Source organism: Limanda limanda, chromosome 4 (assembly GCF_963576545.1).
Source record: "Limanda limanda chromosome 4, fLimLim1.1, whole genome shotgun sequence".
Lineage (NCBI taxonomy): Eukaryota > Metazoa > Chordata > Actinopteri > Pleuronectiformes > Pleuronectidae > Limanda > Limanda limanda.
The window spans coordinates 30,577,824-30,597,268 of record NC_083639.1 but is presented as its reverse complement, the minus strand read 5'-3'; the positions used below and the strand labels follow the sequence as shown (position 1 = coordinate 30,597,268).

The window sequence follows — 19,445 nt, the reverse complement described above, 5'->3', positions numbered from 1 at the left end:
ACAATTTTTTGAGGTTCACAAAAAGTTAGATACAATTATTTACGCTTTTATTTACGTTTTAGAGGAAAGGAAAACTTGAATGTTGTGTCAGCTGAGTTAACTAAAAACTCTGAGCTGCTTGTGAACGTGTATGAGTCATTTAAAAAACTGATGAGTTGATGACACCTGGGATTTCATTTAATATTTAAATCTCAGCTGAGACACAGAATATTAATAAACTGAAGAAGCTCGAGGTTGTTATTATTACTGTGTGTGTGTTTGAGCAGCTTTAAATAAAGATTATTAAATTTGAATCAACCACTAGGGGGGTGCTAACACGTCACAGAAACAACCATGAGAGGGAGAGAGAGAGAGAGAGAGAGAGAGAGAGAGAGAGAGAGAGAGAGAGAGAGAGAGAGAGAGAGAGAGAGAGAGAGAGAGAGAGAAAGAGAGAGAGAGAGAGTAGGATGCTGCAGCTGTTTCTTTTCTCAGTGATGTTACACAAACACAGAGCGATGGACTGAGAGAGTTTTATTCAGAGGAAGAAGAAGAGGAGGAAGAAGACGAAGAAGAAGAAGAGGGAGAAGAAGCAGCGTAAGAAGAGGCTGAAGGAGAAGAAGGGGAAGAAGAAGAAGATGCTGTGTGTTTCTCTGCATCGGTTTCATCAGTGAAAGTGATAAACCTCTGGACTTGTGATGGGGTGAATCTGAATCTGAGGAGGATGCTGATGAACGAGTGAGTAAACTTATCAATACTAATATTCACATTAAAAGAAGAACAGAATAAAAGAGGTGAAGAGATTAGAGAACATGTGAGAGTGTAAAATAGAACTATATTGTAAATAATTTAAAAAGAATAGGCAATAAAATAATAAATGCTCAGATTAAGTCAATAAATATTAGTTGTTTATAAATGGAAATGAGGTATTGTGTCATTAAATGTTTGTTAATCTGAAGTAATTTCAATTTAAACATTGTTTTTTACAATTCCATTATGATTTTGACGATATACAGATCCGAGATTTTGGATGTGTTGTTATTATTACCATTATTATCATCATCATTATCATTATTATAATTATTATTAACAACCATAACGGTGGCATTTTATTCATCCAGAGCTTTAAACGATAATCACAGAGAAAGCAAATAGTTTTCTCTTTTTTCATTATATTTGTTAGTCAACAGGACAACAACATGCAAACACAACAATCAGCAAAACAAATAAAACTGACTTTTATCAAACTTAATCAACATGAACTAAAACTAAATAATACAAAATAAAACTAGTATCTCTTTTTCATCACTTTGAAATAATCATAAATCTGAATGTACAGTTATTATGAATAATAATAATAAAGAATTTTTTATAAATCAGGCTGTAAATTATATGAACAAATAACATTATATGAATTATATTAACAAACCCTTAAGTAAAAAGACCTTCTGAATAAAAACAGGAATAAAACTACGAAAGTTTTAGAATATGAAAAAAAACTCATTTTGAGCCTTTAAATATTTACACTGTGATTTTAATCCACAAACACAAACGTTAATCAAATAAAAACCTAAATGTGCACTTTGAATATTTTTTTTCCTCTCGTCTGAAAGAAAACATGAAGTCAAAATCTCAAACTGGAGCCGAGCGTGAACAGATTTCTTTTGTCTGCAGTGAAGTGAAGTCGCATCGTGTTCGGTGTCGAAGGGACTTTGTTATCGAAGGTGTGTTTTTCTTCTTCTCTCCACCGCTGAGATTTCAAGCCGCTGAGCTTCCTCCTGCTGAATTATAGATCAACTTTATTTCTGTGTGAGCAGCAGGCGGCTCCCTGAGGCCTCAGCATGGGTCCTCCATCCACCAGGGGGAGGGGCCACGTGGGCTCACTGTTCGTCTGGGGTCAGTGCATGATGGGAAAAAAGAGGAAACCAGAAGGTCACTCATGCATGAATTAGAAAATCTGTGAAAATGTTGACAAATGTAACTCACAATGATAAAGAGAGATTAAAAAGTCCAATGTAACTTAACTTTAATGATTCTTTCCCTGACTCAGCACTTCCTTCTACCAAGCTTCATGATGATTGGTCCAGTAGTTTGTGTGTAATCCTGCTGACACTGACAAACATGAACTTCTCTGAACTCAACCTGCAGCATCCAGAACATCTACTGGTTCAGACTCTGGAGAAATGTGAGGCTTCATCGAATCATGAGACAAGATAAGATGAGGTGTGGATCACTGAGGTGTTTCAGGAGCTTTATCTTCTTCACTTAACTAACATGTAGAAGTTCCTCAAAGCTTCGCTCCAACATCCTGGAGGAGCAGTGACTCCTCACTACCTCGGCCTCCATCCTCTAACGGAGAGAGAGAGAAGGAGAAAAGAAGGAGCCAGATCACTTCTGTTGTTTCACTCAGCTCAGACGTGGACTCACTCACATTCAGTCTCAGGATCTAATTTCCAGTCAAAGTCTTCTGGGCTCAGGTCCAGTGAACATTGAGCTTTTGTTTCCACTGTGTGGTTCATCACATCAGTGTGTGACTGTCTGCTGCATTCAGATGAAGTTAAGAAGCACATGTGACTGAAAGAAAAGATCTGAGTCACGTCCAGGCCTCGATTTAAAAATAATTTTTAAAGCTGCGATTAGTCAAAATGATCACAATACAAAAAAACAATCAAATACCTGCAGCTGAAGAACAAAGAAAGACACACGACCACTGAGGACGGATATCTATGAGTGCAATGTGGTGCAGATCCACATAAGAATCAGGATCTAGTTCATGTGAATGTGGTTTCAGGTGTGTGCTCTCGTTTTCTCCTTGTCACCTTTATTCTCAGACTCACCTGAGTTGCGTCTTTCCCCCCCCCCACAGTCGGTAACCATGGTGAAGGAGAGCATGCCGCGCTGGCTCCACCGGGACTCGGCTGAGGGTCTGATCCACGTGAACGTCGGAGGCCTGAAGAGGAGCCTGTGCTCCACCACGCTGAAGAAGTTCCCAGACACCAGACTGGGAAAACTGCTGTCATGTGACTCGGAGGAGGACATTCTGCAGGTGGGTCAGGGCTTCACACAACATGTCGGGATAATATCCACCTGACATGTTGTGTAGTTGGTGTTTGTGAAGCAGCAGGTTGTCGGGTCCGACTCGTTCAAACAGGAACATGTGAGGAACATCCAGGTGAGGGGCGGAGCCTGTAGAGCAGCAGGGGCGGAGCCTGTAGAGCAGCAGGAGGCGGGACATGATGTCTAAACTCTCCTGTGGAAAGATCAGTGTTGTTGTTTCCAGCTCCTCCACACGGCGTCGGCCTCATCACCAGAAGATCTGGGACTTCCTGGTGTTTCCAAGTGGACGTCTTCGTCTTCTACGTGTCCGGCTCCTCTTCTTCATCCTGAGATCTTTGTTCTTCCAGTTTCACGTCCGTCACGTGTTAGAATGTTCCAGAGCTTTTCCAGATGTTTTCTAACATCGACTCACTCTGACATTTGTCGTCATAAACTTCTCAATGTTCACTTTTCTTCTTTACTTCACCAGAGACTCTTTCATGTAACACTTGAATATCTCTACTCATGTTTATCAATCCTCATTTGCACCTTTTTAATCTGCATTGTTTTTATTCTTGTTTAGTTTCAGATTCTATTGTTTTATTTTCTTTATTTCTTTGTATTTATTTGCTGCTTCTGCTCAGTTTTTATATTCCAGTGTTTCATTTCTTTGCCGCCTCGGGACTCAGTTCTGTTCCCTCTCATGTTCTGGAATCACAATAAATCTCCTTGAATCTTTTCTCCTTTCTCTCTAAATAATTAAACTTTTCATTTATCCTACAAATAACTTGAATCCTTCTTTCCGCTCCTTCCTCTCGCAGGTGTGTGACGACTACGACGTGCAGCAGAAGGAGTTTTATTTTGACAGGAATCCCGGCCTGTTCCCGTACGTCCTCCACTTCTACCAGACGGGGAAACTTCACATCATGGACGAGCTGTGCGTCTTCTCCTTCAGGTCCGTGTCTCTGTCCTCGTGTCTCACATGCAAACCTCACAACACGTACAACACAGTGTTGTGCAATAGGAGTAGACTTGACGTTGGCTAATTATTAATAATCATGAAATATGATTATTAAAATACAAATTATTTATCAAAAATAATTAAATTATTAATTGAAGATGATCAGTAATCAAATAACAATAAAACCACTAATGAGAAAATAGGAATTATCAATTAGAAAGTACAAGCTATCAATTAACAATGATAAGGTTATCAACCAAGAATAATGAAAATAATTAGTCAAAAACAATAAAATTATCAATTAATAATTGAGAAAGGGGGGCACCACCCTGGTTTCCAGGGACCAACGATGTCAAGCTATAATTATCAGTCTCATAATGATAAATGTCAAACTTATGCACAAATAATCACAGACTACAGATACTTTAATTACAAAAGTATTTATTAAAAAGGGGAAATAAAGTTATAATGTTATTCAATGATTTATCATTCAACAAGCTCCGATATTTCAAAGATAAACACAGCAGCAGCACTTATCACAATTCAGAAAATACATGTAAAACCTGCGGTCTACCTATGTATGTCTGTCTCTGTGTGTGTGTGTCTGTGTCAAAGTGTCTCTCTGTGTATGTGTGTCTATGTGTGTGTATGTGAAATAAAGTTAGTGTTATTTAATGATTTATCATTTTAACAAACTCCCATATTTCCAAGATCACAACAGCAGCAGCATTTATCACAATTTAGAAAACACATGTATTCATCTATGTGTCTCTGTGTGTGTGTATCTGTCTGTGTCTATCAAAGTGTCTGTGTGTGTGTGTGTGTGTGTGTGTGTGTGTGTGTGTGTATGTGTGGGTGTGTGTGTGTGTGTGAGAGAGCGAGAGAGAGAGAGAAAAGGAAGGGGGCGTGGCGATGACGCAGTCACATCTAAGATGGCGGCCGATCATGATTCGTGGAATCAAGGCCTAAAAACTCTCAAAATGGCGGATTGACTACAAAACAAGATGGCGGAGCCGTTATGAATTTAGAGCCAGGATGGGAGGAGAACGTCGCGCTTCTGCAGGGAACGGCTTTGTGGAAGCCGTTTGTGGATCGTGAAAAAAAAGAAAAAGTCTATGGAAGTGTCGGAGTCCGTCCAGCGGGGCACTTCCTGTTTCGGTCTTCAAGTTAAAACAGCAAAAAGTCCTATCAAGATAAAACTTCGACTAAAATAAAAGAAGAAAAGGAAACGACTTCAAATAAAATGATATTAAACAAACGTCTAATCGCCTCCTTAGTTACTGAGTCGTGTAGTTAGGCCCCTGGAGGGTCTGGAGACGACTTGAGCAGGGTGAAAAGAGAGGACAAAGAGAGTCTCTTAAAAATACCGAGTTAACTAGTAAAACCCCTAGGAGTTCTGTTGTCGCTTGGGCATCTGAGTGAAGAGAGAGGTTTCTGGGAGCACAGCCTTTTTAAGTCATGTTCCAGGTGACTCCCCCCTGGGAGGAGGGGTCAGGGGTCAGGGTTGCCTTCGGCCAATTGAAAGGTCAAAAGTCAAGTCTCAGGGAGTGGCTTACAGTGGGGTCCTTCACAGGACCCAGGAAGTGATCTGCTGCCACATGGAGATAAGGGCTCCATGCTGGATTTTTAAATGTAAGGGGTCTCCTGAGGCCGGTCCCAAGTTTTACGACTCTTTGTTATAAGTCAGATCACTGGGAACTCAGTCCCAACAGTCCCCCTTTGATCTGGGAAGTGGGTCGTTACCCGGTTTCCAGGGCACACTAGGGTCGAGAGTCCAATGATAATCCAGGAGAGGTAATCCTTGAGTGGAGTTGTAGCATTGAAAGTTAGTTCATCATGAGGCAGCGAGGCATAAATGTCTTTGAGGCATGAGTCTAAACAGAGAGAGGTAATTGTTTGGGCAGACAGAGGCTAAACAACATATATTCTAAAACACGGCGCACATTTTCAATTTCACATCATGCTTATCGGCAGTTATTGTTAACATACCAATGAATTTGGGTGAAGAGTGAAATGAAAGAAAAGTGGAAAAAGGAACAGAAGAAAAGTTTGAGTGGGTGCGGGTGTTTTGAGATAAACATGTGTGTTATCCTGTCAAACCAAAACATTTAGAACATCGAGTCACGTTCTGTTGTTCGCTTATATGTGAATATATGGTAAATCCTATTTCTAGGTTTGCAAATCTACAGATATTGGAATTGCACTGCCAAGACTGAATTGCCAAGTGTACCCGTGAGGGCTGCACAACCGTAGTGGTAACGACTTCAAAATTCCTCAACGAGGTCTAAAGAGTTCACTACCTTAACATACGTTATACAATTTACTGACAGAGGGTCTAAAGCATGCAGCTATTGATGGAGTGAGTGGTTTGAGCGGTCTTTGTTTTAAAATTGGGATTTCTTTGCCCCCCCTTTTCAGGTGTGGAGGTGAGAGGGGGTTTCTGGCAGCGCCTTGTTCTTCCCAGTCATTGAAGTCATCTTTAGGAGTGGAGAAGGAGGGCGTCTGCTCCTAGTTTCGCCAACGGGGTTCAGTGTCTGGTCTCTCAGTGGAGCCTGGAGGAACACGTGGCACAATGTCTCTCATTGCTTCATCCACACATCTCCGTATTAATTCCTCTGTGCCAGGATGCATCCCATGGGTTGGATTTCGGTCACCATCTCTATACTTCTGGTATTGATGAGGTTTCCTTTGGTTACAGCCCCTACTTCTCTGTTGAGAGGGGTTCAGGTGCTGAGGTCGAAACTGTTTGTGGGGCTGGTTGAAATCCTCACCCCCTTGGTTTTGAGGGGCACCCTGTTGGAAGGGTCGTTGTTTCTGGTTCTCTTTGCTGGGGTTCATCTTGGCGTGGGGAAAGTTGTCATCTTCCAGCGCCGGGTCCACATTGAGTTGGACTTGAACTGCCAGAACCACGGTGTCGTCTTCGTTAAACCCTCGGTTGTCTGGGTCGAAGCGATAAATGTCTTTTCAAGGGGCTCTTGCCGCCGGTTGCGGATTTCCTCTCTTTGAGGGGGTGCTGAGTCATTAGTGTCTTTTGACTCGAACGTGCCACGGTATTTATCTTCGTGGCCACCATCTTTTGCACCAGGGGTGGAGGACCATCCAGGACGCGACCGTGAGTCATGGTGCGCCTCTGCCTGAGTGGCAGACTGGGAATCTCCTTCAGCCCTCCAGGACGGAGTCCTTCCGTCGTTGTGATGTGGATCAGCATGGCTCCGTGCAGGATGTGTTCATTCTGGCTGGAGTGGATGCTTAGTGTCCGCTGGACAGGCATTTGATGTTGCCTCATAGCGGTCCCAGGTCACTGCACGTCTAGGGGTTGAGTCCGGCTCCCCCTTTGGTGTTGAGTGGGTCGGAGTGGTTGACTGCTGGGTGTGTCTGGCCCGCCAGAACAAAGCTTCCTCTGCATGAGGGTTGCGTAGCTGTGCTCGCAGCTTTTCTCCCAGTGTCTCTGTTCCGCTGGCTCCACCGGGAATGACGTCAGCTCCTGGCCCTGTCATCAGGGATATCAGCTTGAGGGGGGGGGCAGCTCTGTTTGACTGTGCCCCCCTTTCTGCTGACCTTTGACCTGCATGTGCTCCTGCACCACCTGGTCATGTTCTTTGCGGGTCTCGACGATATGCCGCAGGTGGGAGTTTTTCTCCTGCTCCGCTCGACATGCTGCTTGCATGGCTCTGAGCGCCTTCACATGTTCTTGGGTCTGCAGCTCGGCTCTCTGCTGGTAGAGGAGTGTCAGTTGACCCAGAGCATGGGGTATTTTCGGATGCGGGCCAGTGGGGTTGATGAGTGCATGGACAGTTCTTGATCTTACGATCGTAGGTACTTAATTCATACTCGGTCAACTCACTCACCGCATCATTAGAAAAAATTAATCAGGCTGGCTACAGTCTCTGATAGGACGTCTGGTCCTGAGGGAGCACTTGCCCCATGGTGATACATGCTACTAATCTTCTGAGTGCGAAAAGGCACCTGGTGGACGGCTCAAGCTCGCTTGGATAAAAGCGGGTAAAACGCTTAATTAACACTACACAACAAGATGCACAGGTGAGCTTCACCCTGTGTCTATATAGTAGCAATGAAGGATAGCTCTGTGGCTCAATCCTTAAGACCTAGTTGTTCAACAACTAGTCTTCTCAAAACTAGTCTCTCAAATCTAGTTTGTCTCCTTAAGATCAAAAAGCATGCAGAAAATCTCCTATAAAAATTACCAACTACTGAAACGCAGTCAGCAACCAACCAAAGTTACACAAAAGTCTGCTTAGCAAAGGGAATTAAGAATAAAGAAACTTCAAAGAGAAATTAGTTTCGAACCTATGTCTCTCTTCAAAAATTTAATCATAATTATTGTGCATTGAGATGACACAACCACTTATATGCTAGAAGCAACCAACCACGGATACACAAGGCACTAGTATACCTGCTTGGGACGGGTGCAAAGGGATTAAAATAAAATTTTTCAAAGAGAAATAAATTCCTAGAATTATTTTTCTCTTTTCTTAAATTATTTATGATTCTTGTGCCTCGAGAACACAACCACCGATTGCAATCTGCAGCCAATTACGGATACACCAGGCACTGGTATACTGGTTTGGTAAAAGTTCAAATGAATTAAAAATAAAACTTTGCAAAGAAGAATACATTTCCAAAATTATTTTCTTCTTCAACAACGAATCATGATCAATACCAAATGAGAGAAAGGAAAAAAAAAAATTTGAAAAGAAAAAAATTTAAATTTTCGAAAAAAAAATCAATTTCTGGAAAAAAAAAGAATCTGGATTATTGTACACAGTATTATGATACAGCTGGAGTTAGATAGCCTCACAGGGGGCACCATTTATGTTGTGCAATAGGAGTAGACTTGACGTTGGCTAATTATTAATAATCATGAAATATGATTATTAAAATACAAATTATTTATCAAAAATAATTAAATTATTAATTGAAGATGATCAGTAATCAAATAACAATAAAACCACTAATGAGAAAATAGGAATTATCAATTAGAAAGTACAAGCTATCAATTAACAATGATAAGGTTATCAACCAAGAATAATGAAAATAATTAGTCAAAAACAATAAAATTATCAATTTAAGAATAATACTATCTATATTAATAATTGAGAAAGGGGGGCACCACCCTGGTTTCCAGGGACCAACGATGTCAAGCTATAATTATCAGTCTCATAATGATAAATGTCAAATTAATAATGTCAATATTTTAATATTAACGATTACTTAATAAACAGTGAAGGCTTCTAAGTTCGAGCACAGGCAATCATAATCCAGCTGTATTCACACACTTATGCACAAATAATCACAGACTACAGATACTTTAATTACAAAAGTATTTATTAAAAAGGGGAAATAAAGTTATAATGTTATTCAATGATTTATCATTCAACAAGCTCCGATATTTCAAAGATAAACACAGCAGCAGCACTTATCACAATTCAGAAAATACATGTAAAACCTGCGGTCTACCTATGTATGTCTGTCTCTGTGTGTGTGTGTCTGTGTCAAAGTGTCTCTCTGTGTATGTGTGTCTGTGTGTGTATGTGAAATAAAGTAAGTGTTATTTAATGATTTATCATTTTAACAAAGTCCCATATTTCCAAGATCACAACAGCAGCATCATTTATCACAATTTAGAAAACACATGTATTCATCTATGTGTCTCTGTGTGTGTGTATCTGTCTGTGTCTATCAAAGTGTCTGTGTGTGTGTGTGTGTATGTGTGTGTGTGGGTGTGTGTGTGTGTGTGAGAGAGCGAGAGAGAGAGAGAAAAGGAAGGGGGCGTGGCGATGACGCAGTCACATCTAAGATGGCGGCCGATCATGATTCGTGGAATCAAGGCCTAAAAACTCTCAAAATGGCGGATTGACTACAAAACAAGATGGCGGAGCCGTTATGAATTTAGAGCCAGGATGGGAGGAGAGAGAGAGAGGAGGCGTGGCAATAATAGACTCAAAATGGTGGGTTAACTTGCGTTATTCAAGATGGAGTCTATGTTGATGACACCATGTGGCCGGAGCTCACACTGGTGGTCGTCACGTGAATTACACAAAGGGATTTTCAGACAAAGAGAATTCTTTGTCTCTGCTTTGGCACTGGGCCGCATGGTTTCCAGATGTGTTCAGCCTCTCTAAGTATAGATGTAACTATGTGACATGAACTGTATTCTAAATACAAATCGGAACATATGTGTAAGCAGGTTTAGGAGAAGAGAGAGAGAGCGAGAGGGAGGGAGAGAGAGAACATGCAAGGAGATATCAAAGTAGCTCTTAAAAACACGCCGGAGATAGGTCAACAGTGATTTAACCACTCAGCCCCAAGCGGACGTTGTGGGCTGAGTTTCTGATCGGTAAACTCACTGCAGACTAACACAGACGTTAACAGCGTGGCTGGAGGCTTTCCTCGCGGCGCTCAAACACTGACACAAAACCCGGAAATGAACCGGAAGTAGCGGCTCGTAGTAGCCGGTTAAACAATGAGACTCAGCGGTCTCGCAACAAATACAATCAAATACGCAAACAATATGCTACGTATCTGCCCAGATAATCAAGTCTCTTACTGTACAACCCTCGCGATGTGCCTGCGCGTCTGCGCGAATGTGTCGGGGGCCAGTGAATCACGTGGTCTCTCTCACGAGCGGAGCTCCGGGCTCGGCCGCTGGACCGGAAAGGGAAGCGAATTATTCCTGCTGCCTTGACGGAATGAAACTTCGTCTTCTTCTGTAACAGCGGAGAACGTGCTGTTTTACAGGAACGGAGTGGATTGCCTCTTACTCCTCAGCGGGATGAACGTCGCGCTTCTGCAGGGAACGGCTTTGTGGAAGCCGTTTGTGGATCGTGAAAAAAAAGAAAAAGTCTATGGAAGTGTCGGAGTCCGTCCAGCGGGGCACTTCCTGTTTCGGTCTTCAAGTTAAAACAGCAAAAAGTCCTATCAAGATAAAACTTCGACTAAAATAAAAGAAGAAAATGAAACGACTTCAAATAAAATGATATTAAACAAACGTCTAATCGCCTCCTTAGTTACTGAGTCGTGTAGTTAGGCCCCTGGAGGGTCTGGAGACGACTTGAGCAGGGTGAAAAGAGAGGACAAAGAGAGTCTCTTAAAAATACCGAGTTAACTAGTAAAACCCCTAGGAGTTCTGTTGTCGCTTGGGCATCTGAGTGAAGAGAGAGGTTTCTGGGAGCACAGCCTTTTTAAGTCATGTTCAAGGTGACTCCCCCCTGGGAGGAGGGGTCAGGGGTCAGGGTTGCCTTCGGCCAATTGAAAGGTCAAAAGTCAAGTCTCAGGGAGTGGCTTACAGTGGGGTCCTTCACAGGACCCAGGAAGTGATCTGCTGCCACATGGAGATAAGGGCTCCATGCTGGATTTTTAAATGTAAGGGGTCTCCTGAGGCCGGTCCCAAGTTTTACGACTCTTTGTTATAAGTCAGATCACTGGGAACTCAGTACCAACAACAGGTAGAAGCTGAAGATCCTGAGAGGGGAAATGTGTTGTGTTGTTCTGCCCACAATGTTTGTGGTGTTATTGTGGTATATTCAGATTCGGATGGGTATTGTTTTGCAATAGGACTAGAGTTGATGTTGGCTAATTATTCATAATCATGAAATATGATTATTAAAATAATACAATTATTTTAATAAAATTAATTAAAAATGATAAGACTATCACTTAAGAATAGTCAAATAATTAATGAGAAATGATAAGGTTATCCATTAAGAATAGTTAAATAATTAATGAAAAACAATACAATTATCAATTAAGAATGATACAATCTGTAATTATTACTTATCGTAGAGGGGCACCACCCTGGTTACAGGGACCAACAAGTCAATCTATAAATATCAGTCTCATATGATAATGTTAAATTAATAATCTCAATAGTTAATATTAATGATTATTTAATAAAAAATTAAGGGTTTTCAGTTCGAGCACAGGCTATCATAATCCAGCTGTATTCACACACATATGCACAAATAATCACAGACTACAGATACTTTAATTGCAAAAGCATTTATTAAAAAGGGGAAATAAAGTTAATGTTATTTAATGATTCATCATTTTAACAAACTCCAATATTTCAAAGATAACAACAGCAGAAGCACATATCACAACTCACACCATACATGTTATACCTGTGGTCTATGTACATCTGTCTGTGTGTGTGTGTGTCAATGTGTCTGTGTGTGTGTGTGTGTGTGTGTGTGTGTGTGTGTGTGTGTGTGTGTGTGTGTGTGTGTGTGTGTGTCTATGTGTGAGTGTGTGAAATAAAGTTAATGTTATTTAATGATTCATCATTTTAACAAACTCCAATATTTCAAAGATAACAGCAGCAGCAGCACTTATCACAATTCAGAAACACATGTGAAACCTATGGTTTATGTTTGTCTGTCTGTGTGTGTGTGTCTGTGTCAATGTGTCTGTGTGTGTGTGTGTGTGTGTGTGTCTGTGTGGGTGTGAGAGAGAGAGAGAAAGGGGGAGTGGCGCTGACCCAGTCACGTGGTGACGTGGTCTGGTCACATCCAAGATGGTGGCTGATAATGATTCAAGGAATTATTAGGCCGAAAAACTCTCAAAATGGTGGTGACTACAACAAAATGGCGAAGCCGCTTTGGAATTTAGAGCCAGAATGGGGGGAAGGTCTAGAGATGAATAATCTCCTATGGCCGCCGGACCACGTGTGAGACACAAAGGAGGAGTTAGAACAAAGGATTCTTTGTCCTAGCTTAGCTTTGTCGTCAAAATGGCGGCAAGATGCGTTCAGGCACTCTAAATATAGATTTAACTATGTGACATGTATAATTACAGATCGGACGTGTGTATAGGTAGGTTTAGGAGGAGAGAGAGAGAGGAGAGAGAAAGCATGCAAGGAGAGAACAGAGAAGCTCTTAAAAACACCGTCAGAGACAAGTTAACATTAACTTTACCACTCAGCACCCAAGCGGCATTGTGTGCTGAAGTTTGACCGGTAAAGTTGTTCAGACGGTCACAGTGCAGCCGGAGACGCTTCGTTGCGGCGCTTAAACACTGTAACACCCGGACGTAACCCGGAAACGGAAGTAGCCGGCTCGTCGCGGCTAAACAATAAAGACACAGAGGTCTTACAAACAAATACACTCAAATAAAGACAAATACGCTGAGTATTAAAACTAGTATCTGGCCAGACAACATAGCCTCTTACTGTACAACCCTCGCGGTGTGCGTGCGCGTCAGCGCGAATGTGCCGGGGTTCAGTGAATCACGTGGTCTCTCGAGTGGTGCTCCGGTGGTTCTCGTGGTGACACGAAGCTCGGCCGCTGGACCGGAAAAGGGAGCGAATTTCCTCGTGCTGCCTTGAACGGAATGAAACGTCATCTTCTTCTGCAGGGATGTGCGGCTGCTTGGAGCCGGTTGAAGATCGTGTGCAAAGAAGAAGTAGTCCGTGTGGAAAACATCTGAGCTCGTTCCGCGAGCGAATTTCCTGTTTCGGTCTTTCAAGTTAAAACAGCAAAAAGTCCTATCAAAATAAAATCTGACTGAAGGTAAAATAAAAATTAAAACAAACGTTTGTGAATCGCTCCCTTTAGCAGCTGGAACATCTGGCAAGACCCGGGGGTCTGGTTCAAAAGTCTTTAAGCAGGGAATGGCTAAAAAGCTGAAACAAAAGTGTTAGTCGCCTCCTTTAGTGACTGGAACATCTGGTAAGACCTGGAGAGGCCTGGTTGTTACGTCAGCGCTGGAGTAAAAAGCAGAGTTCTGAGGGGTCTCAGCTGTTTTATCCTACCTTCCAGGTACATGCCCCCTGGAGGAGGGGTCATGGGGTTCAGTGAGCTCTCAGCCAATGGACTGTCAGATTTTGGCCACAAGGGGCGGGCTTCGCCCTCAGTGGATGTCTCAGGTTTCATTAGGGTCTTTGCAGGGCTGCGTGCAGCATCTCCCCCCCAGGGCCTGCTGGGGGGGTTTGACCACCAGGAAAACTCTAGAGATACGCGTGTAGGCCTCGTTTACGACTCTTTGTTCAAAGTCAGATCACTGGGGCCTCCCCAACAGTATAGAAGGAATGTTCTTTAACAGGCGTCTTAATTTTTTAGGTACAAACATGGCCTTATTTAGTTCGAGACGTCATTTTACCTCAAGTCGTGGAAACAACCTCTCTATATAAATGTGTGTTTGACCTCGGCAAGTCAGATTTTCACTATTTGCTCTATATGTCCGTCCTGACCTGTAACTTCTTTAAATAAACTTTACTATGCAAACAAGAACCAGGTCCTTGAAGTCCTCCATTCAACACCTACATCAACATCTCGGCGGCTTAGAATATACCATATTATTTTCAGCAGATGGACTCACAACACATTCAAACGCATGAATAACGAGTGTAGGGTGAAGTTTCCTACCTGCTGGTGAGGTCACATGATCTCAGCTCCAGGCCGGACGACCTCAGACACCGAGGGAGGAGTTGGAAAACGTCTGAGTTCTTCTCTCTCTGAGAAATGTGGGAAAGGTTTGGTCCCAGTGACGGGAGAGAAAGTTCTGTTCTTACGGGACAGTGGATGAAGTCTGTTGGAGTTGTCCTCGTCTCGTCCTGACATCGTCTCTCTGTGGTTTTCCCACAGTCAGGAGATTGAGTACTGGGGCATCAATGAGTTCTTCCTGGACAGTTGCTGTAGTTACCGTTACCACGACCGCAAGCTGGAGAGCAGCCGCCATCGCAGCTGGGACGACGAGAGCGACGTCAGCAGCGTGGACACGTCTGTGGACGAGATCTCGGACATGAACAGGTGAAACAGAAAGACTTTCCTCGTCCTCGCCTCGGTACTCAGGTGTGTTCTTCATTTCATCTCCTGGTGTCCGTCCTCAGAGACATGCAGCACTTCCAGGTGGTGCGCTGTGGGAACTTCAGGAGGTGTCTGTGGCTGACGCTGGAGAACCCAGGTTACTCTGTCCCCAGCAAACTCTTCAGCCTGCTGTCCATCGCTGTGGTGCTCACGTCCATCACCATCATGTGCATCAACAGCATCCCCGAGTATCAGGTCAGAGCAGAGGGACACATCGAGAAGACAAACACACTCAGGCGTTAAAACCAACACCACAGGAAGTTCCTTCAGAACGTTTTCACACATGAGCACGTGCAGACACTTTCCTGGAGTTTGTGTTTCTCACGTGAAGAAGCAGCAGATTGTTCAGAACTCTGGAAACATCTTCAACTGAATATTTAAAGGTCCAGTGTTTAAGACTCAGGTGAAAGGATCTATTGACAGAAAGAGACTGAATATAACATAATCCTTATGATGCTTTCACAAGTTTCATCTAAACTGGACAAATTATTGTTTTCTTTACCCTAGAATGGACCTTTATATTAAATACTTTACATTTAAGTACTTTATATGTACATCAGGAGCAGGTCATCACATTTTACCAGGAGGCTGCAAGAACAATTCCAGAAAATGCAGCAACAGACATTCATACATTTGCATTCTCACATATTGCCCCTTTCAAAATTTTGTGTAAAATCCCGCCAGATGAATTCCTCACATTGTGTCTCATGAAAGTCAAACTTGATGAGGCTGAGATAGAAGAAGACGAGGTTAAAAAACTAAATATAGGTATAAATGTTTAACTTGCCTTTCTCATGTTTGTTGTCAGGTGTTTGACTCTGAGGGGAAACTGACGGAGGACCCCACCATGCAGGTGGTGGAGGTGTTCTGCAGCTGCTGGTTCACCTTCGAGGTCAGTTCACTAAACACACATGTGAGTCTCTGCTACAAAACTCAAACTATAAAAGTGTTGTTCTCTCTCGGAGGTGGTGACGCGGCTGCTGCTCGCTCCGAACAGGAAGAAGTTCTTCCATCACCCTCTGAACATCATTGACATGGTGTCTGTGGTTCCCATCTACATCACGCTCCTCTTGGACTTGACGCTGGGATCCGAGTCGGAGCTGGGAGACCTGGGACGACTCATTCAGGTCGGACACTTTCACCCGACTCAAACTTTGGCACAGAACTCAGTGAACTTGGATGTTACCACTAAGCGTTTCCTAGCTGCCTCAGCGGCGTCAGTTCAGTGTTTGTTCGCCTCCACAAGATACAACATGTCCAAGAATGGTAGCTGCAGTATGTGACCCACCGTGTCGCCATGTTAGTTAGTGCTATAAGGGCTGAAACGTCATGATTGACAGCTGAGACCGACTTGTGATTGGTCGATACCGTGGCTCCATCAATTCTAACGCACAGACTGACTCCAAATGAGGTCAAAAGCCGAGATGGCAGCGTTCGTATCCAACTTCAGCTCCGACCCTCACACACCAACAGAGCCCCAGACATTTCCCATAATCCTCTCTGCTGCCGCTTGTCTTGAATCGTTGAATGAAACACGCCCATCTCTCACCTCAGGTCCTCAGGCTGACCAGGATCTTCAGAGTGTTGAAGTTGGCCCGACACTCGACCGGACTGAGGTCCCTGGGAGCGACGCTTCGGGTGAGTCCTCCCACACACAGACACACACACACACAAGTAAACAAACAAACACACAAACGCACACACCTTTCACGACCACCCACATGGTAGCGTTTAAAGAAGTCGTTGTGAGGCACTGTGATATCTGATCCAACTACATCTGGATTTGAAGTCCCATGTGACGTCAGTGTATCAGCTCCATCAGAGCGAGAGTAGAACAACTGCTCCTGTTACACTCATGTTTCATTGCCGAATAGTTTTTTTGTATGTAAAACAGCAAATATACTACAAAGGTCAGGTTATTGATTCATAAATTATTATTTAAAATGATCCGTGGCATCTTGAAACCAAACTCATCAGAAACATCTGTGTGATAAGAACTTAACCTAAAACGACAGAAACCATCTTTGAGAAACTATTTAACATATAATATTTAACATGAAACTATCTTCCTTACTCCTCGTAGTTTGGCCCATGTCCCATCTTCTAACACCGAGCGGGCAGGTTTTATGATCAATTCTGCACCCAGCCACCAGGGGGCAATAAGGACACTTTGGCTTCACTTTTTTGCGAGCTGTCATGTAATCCATCTTTGCTTTCAGGCGTATACGTTTAAAATTTCTAGCGTCGTTCCTCCTCCTTGTTTCTGCAGCACAGTTATCGTGAGGTGGGGATTCTGCTGCTGTATCTGGCTGTCGGAGTTTCCGTCTTCTCTGGAATTGCTTACACGGCAGAATACGAAGAGGTGAAGTCTCACGTGTTGCGTTCTCACAGAAACTTTAATGTTGTTAATACATTTTATTCAAATGATTTCTTATTCTCTATTTTAGATCGTCGTGGTTGAATTCACTTGACCGTTTAAAATGTTGTTAGAAATGTGTTGAAGCTTTCCTCTCTGGGTCTTTGTCTCCAGGACGTGGGTCTGGACACCATCCCCGCCTGCTGGTGGTGGGGGACGGTGAGCATGACCACGGTGGGTTACGGGGATGTGGTGCCCGTCACGGTGGCGGGGAAACTGGCGGCCAGCGGCTGCATTCTGGGCGGCACGCTGGTGGTGGCGCTGCCCATCACCATCATCTTCAACAAGTTCTCCCACTTCTACCGGAAACAGAAAGCTCTGGAGGCGTCGGTGAGGAACAACAACCGCCGGAGGATGAGGATGAGCTGCGAGCAGGAGACGGAGGACGAGGATGAGGAAGAGGAGGAGGAAGGGTCAGAGGGGGACAGCAAGTGTTTGGACGACGATGACATCGAAGATATCGAGGAGGACGATGATATTGATTATGAGGATGAAGGAGGTGTCGTCAATTACAGCTACGTGGAGCATCCGTCCTACACGTCCATCCTGAGGAGGAAGGAGCTGCGTCAGGTGTGAGGGTCGACCTCCTCAGAGGGAAGTGACCTCGTGCCACTCTGCGACCAATCACTGTCTTTAAACTCTAACAAGCACGGAGGACTAGGAACGAGAGCTTGAGAAGGACGATCACTTCATGTCTTCCATGTCTGAAACTGAACTGTGGTTTGTTTGAGTTCCTTTGTGCATGTGAGCAGCTTCAGGAGGTTTGTTCATAGTCGACGAGTTCCTCTGTTAAAACGTCTGCTGCAGAAGATGTGAAGAAATGATAAAATGCACGTTAATCAAAATGAAACAGAACAAAAAACAACATGAAAAACTGAGTTTTGTGGCGGAAGAGAATAAAGGAAAATTATTATTGGATTGTTTTCTTCACCTTTGGACCGAGTCAGGCTAACTGATCCCTCTGTCTCCAGTCTTTATTCTAAGCTAAGCTAACAGGACGGAGCTTCTTATTTAATGCACTGACGAAAAATAACCTAATTATAATATAATATCCAACTTGTTTAAAAGATCGTCACCTGAAACGAACACGTTTCACTGTTCGTCTCAAATTTACAGGATTCATTGTATTCGTTGATAAAACCTTACATTTTATTTAAATTCTTTTTTTCTACTTTATAAAAGTCAAAAGTTTACAGAAAAATTACAATCTGTAAGCAGTGAATTTTCAATTAAGATGAAACACACAAACATGAATCTGACTCTACTCTGGGTGAACGATAATGCAGACTAATGACAGGAGGGGACAACGCTCTTATGAGTTAAGTTATGAGACATCATCACAACCGTTGGATATTCTGCTTGTAACTTACTTGGTGTCTGATTCAAAGCTACAGCCCCATCAGTGTCTCACCCATACTATGGGATGTATTCGATGAAGTAGTTGCCAAAACAAATCATTACTTATTTAAACAACAGCTCCTTCGCTCCTTCGCCCCTGCACTCAACGCAATTTTGGATTCAGGGCTGATCTCTCAACACAAACACTTACACCAGTTACAAGTAACTTCGTAGAAAAGGTTGAGGTGACACTAGAGCAAGTTGGTGTCGTGGGGTCCGTGCTTTCAGACAATCAACAAATCTTACTGCATGAACCAAACAATTTCAGTTTTGTTTGTGAACCTCAAAGAATCGTATCAGTTTGTAAAATGTCCTGAAAACACGGGTTCTTGTTGGTTTCTCCTCGGTCCTGAGGACAGAGGATGTTACACCTCCTTCAGTCCTGTGAGGGAAACTGATCGGTGAATATTTCCTCGACTGATGGTAATTTACTAGATCCAGAATTTGATTCAGATTTCATACACTCATACCCCTGTACAATAAACAGGCCAGATTGATTTTTAATCCAGATCCACAAATAATCCTCTGGAGAAACAACCAAAAGGTTAATAATGATCCAGATTCACACTAAATTTCAATGAGTGGAAAACGGTGGAAACAGAACTTCCTTTGGGGCATGAGGCAAGTTTAACAGACTCCACATCTTCCATTTATAATGAAATGAATTAAACCTGATTCTTTGAATACAGGCATTTGAAAACTTGCACTGAACTTATTGGACGAACTTGATGAATGTCTCGAGATCTTCAGAGGTTCTACGTTTTTATTTGTTTTTCTTTGGGCTGAAAGAAACACACACACTCAGTCACAGTGAAGGAAGGAGATCAGATTCGTA

General features: G+C 42.9%; 1 protein-coding gene across 1 annotated transcript; it reads left to right on the top strand.

Annotated features, from left to right (window-relative positions):
• The first annotated feature begins 2,851 nt into the window (after positions 1-2,851).
• si:dkey-43k4.5 (potassium voltage-gated channel subfamily S member 2) lies at positions 2,852-17,788 on the top strand. Its single transcript, XM_061070209.1, has 9 exons — positions 2,852-3,022; positions 3,834-3,967; positions 14,575-14,739; positions 14,820-14,991; positions 15,605-15,688; positions 15,762-15,923; positions 16,351-16,434; positions 17,066-17,158; positions 17,327-17,788. The coding sequence occupies exons 1-9, from the start codon at positions 2,852-2,854 to the stop codon at positions 17,786-17,788; spliced, it is 1,527 nt and encodes a 508-aa protein (XP_060926192.1).
• Positions 17,789-19,445: the final 1,657 nt, after the last annotated feature.

Bases quoted from the DNA above. Each gene is read 5' to 3' on its own strand.
- si:dkey-43k4.5 (XM_061070209.1), top strand. From the start codon at position 2,852: ATGGTGAAGGAGAGCATGCCGCGCTGGCTCCACCGGGACTCGGCTGAG. The intron at 14,740-14,819 runs GTGAAACAGAAA...GTCCGTCCTCAG, and splicing joins GAGATCTCGGACATGAACAG to AGACATGCAGCACTTCCAGG. The intron at 16,435-17,065 runs GTGAGTCCTCCC...TTGTTTCTGCAG, and splicing joins CCCTGGGAGCGACGCTTCGG to CACAGTTATCGTGAGGTGGG.